The sequence below is a fragment of the Chionomys nivalis genome, chromosome 4, assembly GCF_950005125.1.
Source record: "Chionomys nivalis chromosome 4, mChiNiv1.1, whole genome shotgun sequence".
NCBI lineage: Eukaryota > Metazoa > Chordata > Mammalia > Rodentia > Cricetidae > Chionomys > Chionomys nivalis.
Window position 1 is genome coordinate 99301634 of NC_080089.1, and position 12528 is coordinate 99314161.

At 47.5% G+C, this 12528-nt stretch overlaps 1 protein-coding gene across 2 annotated transcripts in view; it reads left to right on the forward strand.

Annotated features, from left to right (window-relative positions):
* The first annotated feature begins 6696 nt into the window (after window positions 1–6696).
* Window positions 6697–12528, forward strand: part of Ryk (receptor like tyrosine kinase) — a 74398-nt gene continuing 68566 nt past the window's right edge. For both annotated transcript variants that reach the window (XM_057767177.1, XM_057767178.1), the window contains exon 1: window positions 6697–7029. In XM_057767177.1, the coding sequence (XP_057623160.1) occupies window positions 6846–7029 (184 nt within the window). In that variant the 5' untranslated portion in view covers window positions 6697–6845. The remainder of the gene's footprint in view (window positions 7030–12528) is intronic.

The window sequence follows — 12528 nt, forward strand, 5'->3', positions numbered from 1 at the left end:
TCTGCCTCCCGAGTGCTGGGATTAAAGGCGTGTGCCACCACCGCCCGGCTGGACAGTCCTTCTTAAGCAAGATACAAGATACAGAAACCATAACAGAAAAGACTATCAGTTATCAAAAATAAAAACCCAAACTTTAAGCAAAATAAAGGACAAGGGATACAGAAAAAGAAATGCAAATAAATAAGTTAGAATACAACCAATCAAAAACCATGCCAAAGTCACAAATACTTATTACACTCAGCATTTTATTTCTAGTGTGTGTGTGTGTGTCTGTGATTGTGTGTGTGTGTGTGTGTATGTGTCTGTGTGTATGGGCATGCACACACCATGGCACATGTGTGGAGTCAGTTATCCATCCCTGTCCATTAGCCCCAGGGATGGTAAGTTCCAGGAATCGAATCCTGGTCATCAGGCTCTCCTGGCAGACAATTCTAACCACTGGAGCCATTTCACAGTTCCCTGAACAGATACTTTAAAATGCAAATTAAAGTGCAAATATTCTCCTTTCTATATATGTTGGTTATGTAAAAGCTATAAATGTACAGACTGCTCAAACTCACTGCTGATTGAAGGCAATAAAGATCAAATAATAATGTACTACTTTTCTTTCTCCAGTTACTGTGATAAAACAATGACCAGAAACATCTTCGGGGAGGTAAGGCTTTATTCTTCATTGAGGGAAGTCAAGACATAAACTCAAAGCAGGAACCTAAAGGCAGGAACTGAAGCAGATACCATGGTGGAATGCTGTTTAATGGTTTACCCTGCTTGTCCAGGAATGGCACCACCCACAATGGGTGAGGCCCTGCTATAGCAATCACCAAAACTGACCTATATACATGACCAAAGCCCAATCTGATGGAGGCAATTCTTTAAAGTGAGGTTCTGTAGCAGGCATTCTCAGACCACCAGCCCCCAAAGCATGACATGTGGTGTGGGAAGTCCTTCTGTATATGTGTGCATTTAATGGTTAATGAATAAAGAAGTTGCTTGGGCCTATTACAGGGCAAAATAGAGCAAGGTGGGAATTCCAGGCAGAGATAGAGGAGAAAGAAGGCCAAGTCAGGGAAACGCCATGTAGCTGCCAAAGGAAACAGATAACAAAACTTTATCGGTAAACCACAAACCTGTGGTAAAATAGAAAATAACAGAAATGAGTTAATGTAGATATAAGAGTTATTTAATAAGAAGCCTGAGCTAATTGGCTAAGAAGTCTTTTAGTTAATATAGTTTCTGTGTGATTATTTCAGGTCTGGGCAGCTGGGAAATGAACAAACAGTTTCTGCCTACAGACATGGAGACTTTTTTTTTTTTTTTTTTTTTTTTTTGAGACAGGGTTTTGCTGTAGCTTTGGAGCCTGTCCTGGAACTAGCTCTTGTAGACCAGGCTGGCCTCAAACTCACAGAGATCCTCCTGTCTCTGCCTCTCAAGTGCTGGGATTAAAGGCGTGTGCCACCTCCACCGGGCTGGAGATTTATTATTAACTATGAAGGCTTGGTCTTATCTTATGCTTGCTCCACTAGCTCTTATAACTTAATTTAACCTGTTTCTCTTCATCTACGTTCTGCTTAGGGATTTTTACTTTTCTTTCATCCCTGTTTCCTCTGTGTCTGTCTGTCTGGCAGCTGCCTGGATGGCTGGTCCTGGATGTCTCCCTTGTTCCCTCTCAAGTCTAGATTCCTCCTCCTACTTATTCTCTCTGCCTACCAGCCCCCGCCCCCATCACTCTACTGCCCAGCTATGGCTGTTCAGTGTTTTATTAGACCAATCAGTTGTCTTAGGCAGGCAAGGTAAAACAAATGCAACACACCTTTACACAGTTAAGGTAATATTCTGCAACAAGGTTCCTTCTTCCTGGGTGACTCTAGTTTGTACCAAGTTGCCAACAACTAACTGGCATGATTCCTTCTTAAGCTCCCTGGTAGAAGTATACATTGGTTAAGTCTTTTGGAGGGCAAATGAAAAGAATCTACCAAAATTAAAATGTAACTCCCTTTGGCTCGGTGATTTCATTTCAAGGAATCCACCCTTTGAAACATCTATCTACATGCACCAGGATGAGTGTGCAAGGAAGTGAAGTATAGTACCAGAACAATAAGATCTCTCAGGGTCCCCCTGAATCAGGAATACCAGTACCAGAACATATAAGATCTCTCAGGGTTCCCCTGAATCAGGAATACCCTGGGGGTGAAAGACCCTACAGACCCCCTCCTCAGAACCCGCAGCTAGCAGGCTCCCAGGAGAACGTCCTGTTTGCTTGAAAGATTCTCAGGATCAGCAGCTAGCCTGCTCTCATGAGAGGAAAACAGGATATCTATAAGATAGGACATCTACAAAGCAGGATGACTGCAAAGTAGGGTATCTATAAGATAAGAACAGGATGTCTGCTGCCAGACATCCATGCTGGGAGAGGAAAAACCATTCATGCCCCCCGCCTCATTCCGATAACCATGCTTCTGCTTCTGTAAAACTTGCTTTTGCTGCCCTCTTTCCTATAAAAAGTCCTCCTCCCAGTCTGCAGGCACGCAAGTCCTCCGAAAGACTTTGCCGCCCGCAGGTACTTGTGTCTACCTAATAAACCTCTTGCAGTTTGCATCCGACCCGTGGTCTCGGCCTGGTCTTTGGGTCCAGGGGTCTCCACCTGAGGGAAGGTCCCTACTGGGGTCTTTCAGGGGTATTTCTGATATCTCTGGGTGCTTTGTCATACAAGACTCCTCAAAATTTCAAGGGATTTTGATGAGTTAAAGAAGCAAACCATGGGGTTAACAGTGGAGCCTGGCCGGCTTGTGGAGCATGCATGAGATCCAGGGCTCGTTCTCCAGCAGGCACATAAACCAGGTATGGTGGAATATGTGTGTAATCCCGGCACTCAAGAAGTGAAGGAAGGAGGATCAGAAGTTCAAAGGCATCCTCAACTATATGTTGAGTTTGAGGTCAGCCTGGGATACTGGCCCTGTCTCAAACAAAACAAAAAACAAAAACAAAAAACAAAACAAAAAAACCCATCACAATCATGTGAACCATGGAAAACTTCAAAACACAGTTGTGGATCTAATATATGTGTAAATGCCTAGAGAAAGTGCTATGTGGCAAGCACCAAGCTAGGTGACAGGGAAGAAGAGCGAAGGTACATGTGGAGGGGAAAGTTCACATTCTATGCCTTGTGCTTCTCTGCTGTTTGTTCCCAGCACGACCTAGGGAGGTTTGCAGAGGGGCGCTCTCAGGTCATCCAGCAGATGATGCTTGCTCTTGGAGATGTAAGCCAGGGCTGTGGGCATCCCTGGCTTTGTGGGCTCTGGGTTGCCTGGATATCTGTCTTTGTGGATACTAGCCAGTGGAATCACTGAGGCTATAACAGAGCCATGCAAAGAACACCTGTCAACTCCATCTCCCCCCCCCCCCCCCCAGTCTGCAGTGTTTCCAAGGCCCCAATCCTGTGGCATCTCAAGCCCAAGGCTGGCCTGCTTTCAGAGAAGTGAATACCAAGTGCTATGGTATTTTCTGACTTTTCTTAATTATGTCCTTCTGGAGAAGAATAAGGTCAGCCACGGTGACAGACAAAACCAAAGAGGTTGGGGGTAGGTTTGTAGAGTGTGGTTGTGGCTGTGGCTTCCATTTTCCCTGGGGCAAAGAAGCCTCAGGCTGAGGTCAGAGCTTCCCAGCATCTAGATGCTGAGGCATATTGGGAAATGTCAGAAATTGCCACCCACACCTTGGCAAGGGAGAGAAGAGACTTAGAGGGCTACATAGCGTGGGGATCATGGTGGGACATCAGGAAGAGTCTGCGCTTGGTTTCTGAGGGCTCAATAACAGTGTTGCTATTTTATTCTTACTCAGAGATTAACATTGAATGCGGATGTGAAGAAGGTGAAAAAAGAAGCGATATGGATGTCAGAGGGAAGAAGAATCCAAGCCAGAGGAAGGATTGTGTGTCTAAGGTTGGATGAAGAGTCAGGGAGCCACAGTTGTAGCCATGGTAGCTAGAGGAGAGTAGGAGGTACCATTAGAAGGCACGGTTGAGTGAGGGGTAGAACTTGAGAACTGCCCTAACATCTTGCAAAAACTCTGTCTTTTATTTTGGATGAGCTAGGGAGACACTGGCACCGGAAAGCCGGTGCATGACATATCAGACTGATGCTTTTACCGGATGACTCCGGCTGGTGCGGTAGAACACACTGTGAGTGAGGGAGAGAGTGGCAGGCAGGCGCCATGGGGTGACGGGGTGATGGGATGGGGGTGTGGGGGTGTGGAGGCACCTGCAACAGATCAAAGGAGAGGCGGGAGCTGAGCCTTTCTTCACTGGGTGGCCAGTACCAGAATCACCTTTAGGGCTCTTGAGAACACAGGTTACCCCCCACCCCCATTCTAGTTGCTCCTCCTCTTAGTCTGGGGTGAGGCCCAGGAATTTGCATTTCTATAATTCCCTGGTGATGCAGCTGGTTTGGGAATCACACCCAGGGGCCCTTTAAGATTTCCTTCGCAGCACTGATGAAAACATGCAGTTAGTAATTGCTGCTTCTAAACACTCAAGGAAACTCTTTGTCATTCCTGTGTCCCTAGTGCCTCATGTTTGGCCCAGCAAAAATGTATGTATGTTGGGCACAGGCTTTTGGCCACACTCGGGATTAGCGAAGGAACTTGTCGAAAATTCCTCATTTGAACTGTTTGGTAGTGTTTGGTGATGAAACTCACAGAAGTGGTCACTAGAGTGAAGGGTTCATTATATCAACAGTAACAATAGCAAGCATGGCGCGTACCTGGTGTCTGCTCAGGTGTTTTATTTATAGCTTCTCCAATTAAGTCCTTGTAAAAGCCCTGCAAGTCAGGCCTTAGCGCTTCTGTTTTATAAACGAGGAAACCAAAGCTCAGAGAGTTAAATTTTCCCAAGGTTACACCATTAGTAAATACCAGAATCTAGCCTGGCCTGAATGACAGCTCTGGGATCATACTGTCTCAAGATGTCACTGGTCAAATGTGGAGGTCTGAAAGGTCCTCTGGAAGCCTTAGCTTCTTTCCTTGGGGATTATTAGCTTGTTGCAAAATGTGGATGCTGTATCTTCGCCTTAAAGTAACACACCCCCTCCCCCCAATCACCACCTGCCTTTTGTTTTCTTGAGTAGAGAGCCCTGTCCGCACAGCGGGTTTCCAGCCTCGGGTCTTTCCTGAAGGAGCCCTCGTTCCCTACGAGGTAGCAGTGGCCACAGCAGACGTCTGTGTTTTCCACCAGTCACTGATGGCATGCTTTTCATTCAGTTCATGCCCACTTCCCAGTCTCTTCCTGCAGGGCTATGGGCACTGTATTCCGTGCTGGGGAATTAAAGCTTGACAAATTGAGGCCAGCTTGTCTCCAAATGGAATCCAGCCCTCTCACTACAGGAGAGAGGGGGGAAAATCATGGTCCAACACTTCCTCCCTCCTCAGCCTTTCTCTTTCTGCCCTGGCAGGGGATAAAAATAGCATCTCTTAGGACCTGAGTGTGGATGGGGCAACTGTGAGCTTGAAGCCGGGCAGGGCAGAGAGCAGCTGCTCTCCACAGGCACGGAGGGAGGCATGAGGTCAGTGTACAGGCTACAAGGATGGGATGACCCTGGTCCGGAGGAAGTGAGGCGGAACACTTGGGAGCCAACCTGAGTGACAACTCTTGGTGTGAGCTTAGTTGTCATGGTAGGGAACTCCCCAATATTCCTTTTCAGAGTCTCTGGCGCATATCAGAGATTCTTACTTAGCTTGTTTAGGGAGACAAAGGCTTCTTAGAGCAAGTAATGAAATGAAAAACCACTTTGGTGTATGTGGAAGCATCCATGGACACCAACAGCAATTGATAGCATACATATGCTGCATATTTTCGGGGTGGGAGCTGGCATGGGCCACAGGTTAAAACCCCAGATGCTTGTTGACTTACAGCGAAGTAGAACTAGAATAAGAAATACAAATTCGTCACATATAAAAACAAGCTTGCTGGGCGTGGTGGCGCACGCCTTTAATCTGAGCACTTGGGAAGCAGAGGCAGGTGGATTTCTGTGAGTTTGAGGCCAGCCTGGTATGCAGATCAAGTTCCAGGCCGGCAAGGGCTACATAGTGAGACCCTGTCTCAAAAAAACCAAAACCCAAGCCCAAACAAAAGAACAAAAGCCAAGATATAAAATAAAAACAAGCTTACTAAAGTTTGCCTAGGTCTTTCTGGAAAGTGTGTGGCATACAAATCCCAGGGAACAGACTCGCGAAGGTCAAGACTGACTTCTGATGATGGCATAAAGGGAAGACTACTTGCCCACACCGGCTCACTAAACAAAACAGCATCCGAATGCACCCAAGACTTGGGGCGCATCTGGGGAAGAATGGAAGGACCAGAGGTTTACCGTGAACCAATCAACCCCAGCAATCAACAATGTAAGCCAGGGACTGGTTATCTTTACAGAGGCTGCACCCAGAACCCTTTCCCTGGTCAGGTCACTTCATTATTTTTGGATTAACTTGTTCCTCTTTATCTTATTTTCTTCATTCTTTGCACATTCCACACATGTAAACAACGTATGTTATTTATATCAACCAGGACTCGCTGCCCCTACTACGACTTCAAGTCTGCAACGACGCCGCGTGCACGCGCGCTCCAGACCCGGGCGCTTTCAGCCGGGCGGAGCGTGCGTGCGCGCCCTCGGTCACGCGCACGCGCGCGTCTCCGCCGGTAGCTCCCTCCCTCCCCCGCCCTCCCGTTCCCGGGCGGCCGGTCTGAAGCGGCGGCGCTATGAGCTGGCCGGCCGCCCCCGGCTCGGGGCTGTGAGGCGCTCGGGGCCGGGGTGCGCCGAGGCGCGGCGGGCGGCGGACGCTCCTGCTCGGCGGCGGCCATGCGCGCGGGCCGGGGCGACGTCCCGGGGATCGGCGGCCTGAGGGCCCCGCCGCCGCCGCTGCTGCTGCTGCTGCTGGCGCTGCTGCCCGCCGCCGCCCCACGGTCCCCGGCCCTGGCCGCCGCTCCTGCAGGGCCCAGCGTGAGCCTCTACCTGAGCGAAGACGAGGTGCGCCGGCTGCTCGGTGAGTGGCGCCGCTCCCGGGGCCTCGTGAGCCCGCGGTGCTGCCGCCCGCCCGCGCGCGCTCGCTCGCTCGCCCGCTCTCGCCGCAGCCTCTCTTGCGCGTGTCACTCTAGGCCGCGGAGCTCCGGAGTCTCGGAGTCGGCGCTTCGGACTTGGGTGGCCGTCCCTTAGCTTGCTGTGGGTGGCCCAGAGGCCACGCTGCTGCGCGCGTGCTCTCTGGTTAGCGAGTGGGGGCAAGGTGAGCCGGGCGCCCCGGGTGTGTGGCATCCTGCACACCTTAGGCCGACCGGACCTGCAGCTTTGAGGTTGGGCTTGGGGGTCGTTGAGTGTGACCTGGGGCTGCAATTCCAGGCCACTCGCCTGCTCTGCAGACCCAGGAGCGAGAAGTTGGCTTTGGGTCAGTCGGTGGTTGCGTTTACCTGGTTAGCTCCGTTGTGTGGGAAATGATTCCCCCCGCTTCGTTTGGAACTTTGGATTCGGAAGGTCAGCCCTTCCAGGAAGGCCTGACCAGTCATCAGAAGAAGTCTCTGGTTGTTGACTATACCCAACTTTCACCTTTTGTGCATTAAGGCAGTCCTCTTGGTCTCAGGGTGTGGCGTTTCTGAGTGGAGTGTTGGAACTGAAAAGTTCGCCTCCTAAACATCCATTTCTGTCACTTTTATTTTAGTGAGCGCGCATGTTTCTCTCTCTCTCTCTCTCTCTCTCTCTCTCTCTCTCTCTCTCTCTCTCTCTCTCTCTCTCTCTCTCTCTCTCCCTCCCCTTCCCCCCCCCCCCCCCCCCCGATTCTGTGTAGCCCGGGCTGTTCTGGACCAGGTTTGCCTCGAGCTCACAGGCCTGCCTGTTGGTGTGTTAGTGGAGTTTCTTGAGGTCTGTTGAGAGAGAGCTCAGCATCGGAATGAAATTGCTTTTAGCAGACAGTTTAGACTTTGCTCTACGTGTGGGTTTGTTTTCTAACCAAAGAGGACTTGTGTTTTTTTTTAACGTCCTGTCTTAATCCTCCTTATAGTCTGAATTTCGTCTAGCAGAATTGAAACTGCATCTCAGTTGCTCTTGGAACATGGGAGAAGGACTTAAGAAAAATGACGATTTGTAAAGCAACTCCTAGGCTAGGCATGCGGTTGTAAAGTGTTGTTGTTGTTGTTGTTGAAAGAAGTTACACAGTTGTGACTTTATCAACATGCACTTCCACTTCTCCTGTCTCAGCCAGGATGGAAGTGGGGGACAAAGACAACTAGCTGCAGGCATGGACCGAGTGCTTACACGTATGTAGATATGTTGCACATTAGAAGTTTGTTTTATTTATTTATTTATTTATTTTTGTGTGTGTACCACGATGTGTTTGTTGTGTGGAGGTCAGAGGACAACTTGAGGGACTAGCTTGTCCCTTTCCACAATATGGGTCCTAGGACTTGAGCTCAGGTGATCCACCCTGACTTCTAGCACCTTTATCTGCTGAGCCATCTTGCTGGGGGAGCAGTGTAAACTTACACATGTTACTTCTTCTCAGTTTCTTGTTATCCAGTGGGGTAAGTGTCACGGGAGATGAGGAAAGTGAGGCCTTAAATAACTTGCTTGAGATGACATGGCTTATTTCATACATTACATATATAGTTTATGCCCACACAAAACAGTTTGCTGGCTGCAGACTTAAGTTTAAGGCATGACAATATTGTGCATATAGAAGTTTGATTATGGCCTGTTAGAAAAGAGACCAGTGCTCATTAGTACTTGAAGTGATTCCTTTGTAGCCAGGAACTGATTTTCTTAGGATTGATGAGCTCTCAGCTATGCTCACTCCCTGGAGTGAGCAGTGTGTGATGTGGAGGTGAGGAGCTTGCCTCCTAGTTCTCTCTCATCCACCCTGAGGTATTATCTGCCGAGCAAACTGAGTTGACTTATTAGTGTAGCGTCTAAATCTTCATCTACCAGAGCTTGGGCCTCTTTCTGTCCCTCAATGTCACATTCAGAGGCGCTGCTTTTGAAGGATTCTCTGGCTTTGTCTGGGTGGCAAAAAGTAAGAAGTGGGATGTCTGCAGGGCCTCCTGAACGTGGCTGTTATGGTGTGCACTACTTGGAATAGTGCGTTCCTACATATTTTCAAATGCTTAAATGGTTGAATGCCTTCCAAAAGCTTAGATAAGCTAATCTTCATTTTAGAGCGTTTCTAAGACAGGGGGTTCAGAATGCCAAGTAAAAACTTAGACGTCGGTAGCGACAACTTTATATGTTGAACTAGTCGTGCTTGATAGAAGTGGTTTTAATTCAGTCACTACAAGCACACAGCAAAAAAAAACATCCAATAGCAAAAGAGGGCTTAACGCAGAAATTATCAGTACCCTCCCTGCCTTTGGCCTTTTTGTTCTGTGGGCCCCACTCCCCCAGTGGTCATAGTTCTCTCAACTGTTCTGTTTATTTTTTCCTTGTTTTTCTTTTGAATTTCTACACCAGTGTGGAATGAACATTTGTCTTCCAGAATCGTTCCTATACACCCATACTCTCCAATGCAGTTAAAAAAAAAATCTTTAAATGATTTATTTATTTTTATTTTCTGTGCATTCAAGTTTTGCCTATATGAGAGTGATGGATCCCCTGGAACTAAAGTTACGGACAGTTGTGAGCTGCCACGTGGGATGCTGGGAATTGAACCTAGGTCCCTCTGGAAGAGCAGCCAGTGCTCTTAACCTCTGAGCCCCTCTGAGCCCCTGCAGTGCATTTTAAAGCCAGAAGTCAGTATTGATATTATTGTATACAAATACATTGCCCTTGTCTGAATTGAATAGAAACTGGCCACTCCACCCCCACCCCATTTTTTGTTTCCCCAGGAGCAAAGAGTTGGATAGTGAGCTTTTCTGATTAGTCTGCCTTGTGTCTGTGCATGTATTCCCTCAGGTACGTGCTGAGTGCTTTTGATTTCCCCCTTCTCCCAACTCTCCTTTCAGGTAGCATTTCAAGACATCTGTTAGTTCCATTGCATTTCTCCTAGTAATGTCTTGATTTAGTGTCATCCACACTCTTGCTTCAGGCTGGACAGTAGCACTTTGTGTCTCCTCTGTCCTCTTTTGGTCTCATGTCCTCTGCTTTCTTGATTTGCTTTCCTTTGCTGATTGTGTATATCCTCAGCACAGTCCTCAGAATGGTGGGGTGCATGGGGAAAAGAAGTTATTTGAGGCCCAACATGTCTGAACATTTTCATTTTATCCTCACACTTTGTAGACAGTCTGACTTTAGAATTTTAGATTTTTGTTTATAATCCTAACGGTATTTTTTCTTGTAAGAATTTCAAATAAAAGATCTGAAATCATTTTTAACTTCCCACCCCCACCCCACACACAGTTTTTAGACTTTCAGAGTGTTTTCCTCTGGCATTCTAAAGTGTTTTGTGTGTTTGTTTGTTGAGACAGGGTTCTCTGTAGCTTTGGAGCCTGTCCTGGAACTTGCTCTATAGACCAGGCTGGCCTCGAACTCACAGAGATCTGCCTGGCTCTGCCTCCTGAGTGCTGGGATTAAAAGTGTGTGCCACCACCGCCTGGCAGCATTCTGAAGTTTTATAAGCAAGCATTTGGGTTCATTTGTTAATCTGGATGCAAAGCCGTCCAATTTTGGGAGGGTCTGTTCACTTTTTAAATAATATCCTATGCCTTATTTTTTTCCCCTATATTTTTTCTGAGATGGCTGTCCTGTGTCTATTGAGTCTCCAAGTTGATCTTGAAGTGTTCTTATTTACCTTTTATTTCTTTGTAATGAAGCTAGTAGACAGAGAGTTTTCCCTTTCATTTAAAAAAATATTTGTAAGTTTAGGATTTTTGTTCTCTATATTTCATTGTGTCTTATGAGTGTGTCATCCTCATTTTTTTCAGAGGTGTGTATTACTTTTTTTTTTTTTTGGCCTTTCTGTTTCAGTTCTGTTTATGGTCATAGATGGATGATCCTTGGCTTTGTTAGTGAGGAGTGAGATGCTTTAATTGACAGGAGAGATGTGGATGAGTCCTGATGTCTGCTGGGATTGACAGGAGAGATGTGTATGAGTCTGATGTCTGCTGGGATTGACAGGAGAGATGTGGATGAGTCTGATGTCTGCTGCAGTGCAGATGGACTTTGTGCTGGAAGCCTGTCCAAAACACCAGAGTTTGTATCCAATTAGGGTTCTGCTCAGTGTCGGTAAAGAAGCCTCTGGAAACTTCCTGTCTCTGGAATGCTGGGTGATAAATCAGCTGTCAGGATTTGGACTACCTGACTGGGGGAGGAATGGAAGTTATCACCCTTTGGGTTATAGGCTTTGACTACTGGCTATAAAATCCCCTACCTTTTGGCTCTATTTCCTTGACCTTGGGTCTCCTGTTGAACCTGGGGACCTGCAGCTTTGAGTATTTGCAGAGTGACTCCTTCCTTGTGAGTTCTGACTTCCGGGCAGCCTTTGGTACCTCCTAGGTACACGTCTAGAACTGAGCCTTTGAGGGATCATGGAGGTTGTGATCTCCTCTACCTGTTTTCCATCAGCAAAAGTTTGCTAAAATATATGATGTTTTCCTCTCCCTATCTTGGCTTGATGTATGCGGTCCCTTTACTGTCTAAAGCCTTGAGACATTCTTAGCTGTGTAATGGCGGCTAAGGTTAATGCTTACTGAAGATGACTTGTGGCAGTTGTTCTGTAGGGAGAGTGGCGGAGGAAGTGCTGCTGATGTGTGGGAGTCGTTTGCCTGTGTCAGATACATCGTCCTCATAGGTGTGTACTACCACCTTCACCCTGTGCACAGGGGCTGCTGAAACAAGAGCCCACAAACTGAAGTGCTTAGAAGCAACAGAAATGTATTTTTCACAGTTCTCGTTGCTGGGGATGCCACCATCAAAGTGTTGGTGGGTAGGTTTCTGGTGAGGGCTTTCTTTCTGCTTCATAGTATATATCCTAGCTGTGTTCTCACACAGTGAGAGTGTGAAGTGGGCTCTGTGGTCTTCATTACAGGGGCACTAGTCCCACTCACATCGTTCTGACCTAGTCCCCTCCAGAGGCCCTGCTTACTTATCTGTCTTACCTGGGGTTTAGAATCGTAACATGAATTCTGGTGCAGGGGGAGGTTTTTATATTAGCACAGATGAAACAGGCTTGTAGTGGATCCTTAGTCTATGCCCTTTGCATGTGGTCCTGGTGGAAGTCCGCTTTTTCTGAAGACTTCCCAGCTCTTGGGACGGGGGGTTAATCCCATGTCACATGGCTCTTAATACTGTCCTTAGCAGACTACAATACTGGCTACCAGTGCCCACATTTTAACTGTGAGGACCTTGATTCAGGGTGTTGTAGACATTGAGAAAGCGAGGCCTTGACTCAGTTGTCCCTGCTGCTCCCGTCAGTCCTGTAAGAGCTGCAGTTAAGCCAGATCTTAAGCAGTGCTAGTTTGTGGTCCTGGTTACTGTCAGTGTCCTCCTAGGTTTGCTGCCATAGCCCTGTGCTCTGTAACTGCTGGAGCAGTGCCAGAAGTTTTGGGACTACGATGCCAGTGGGTAG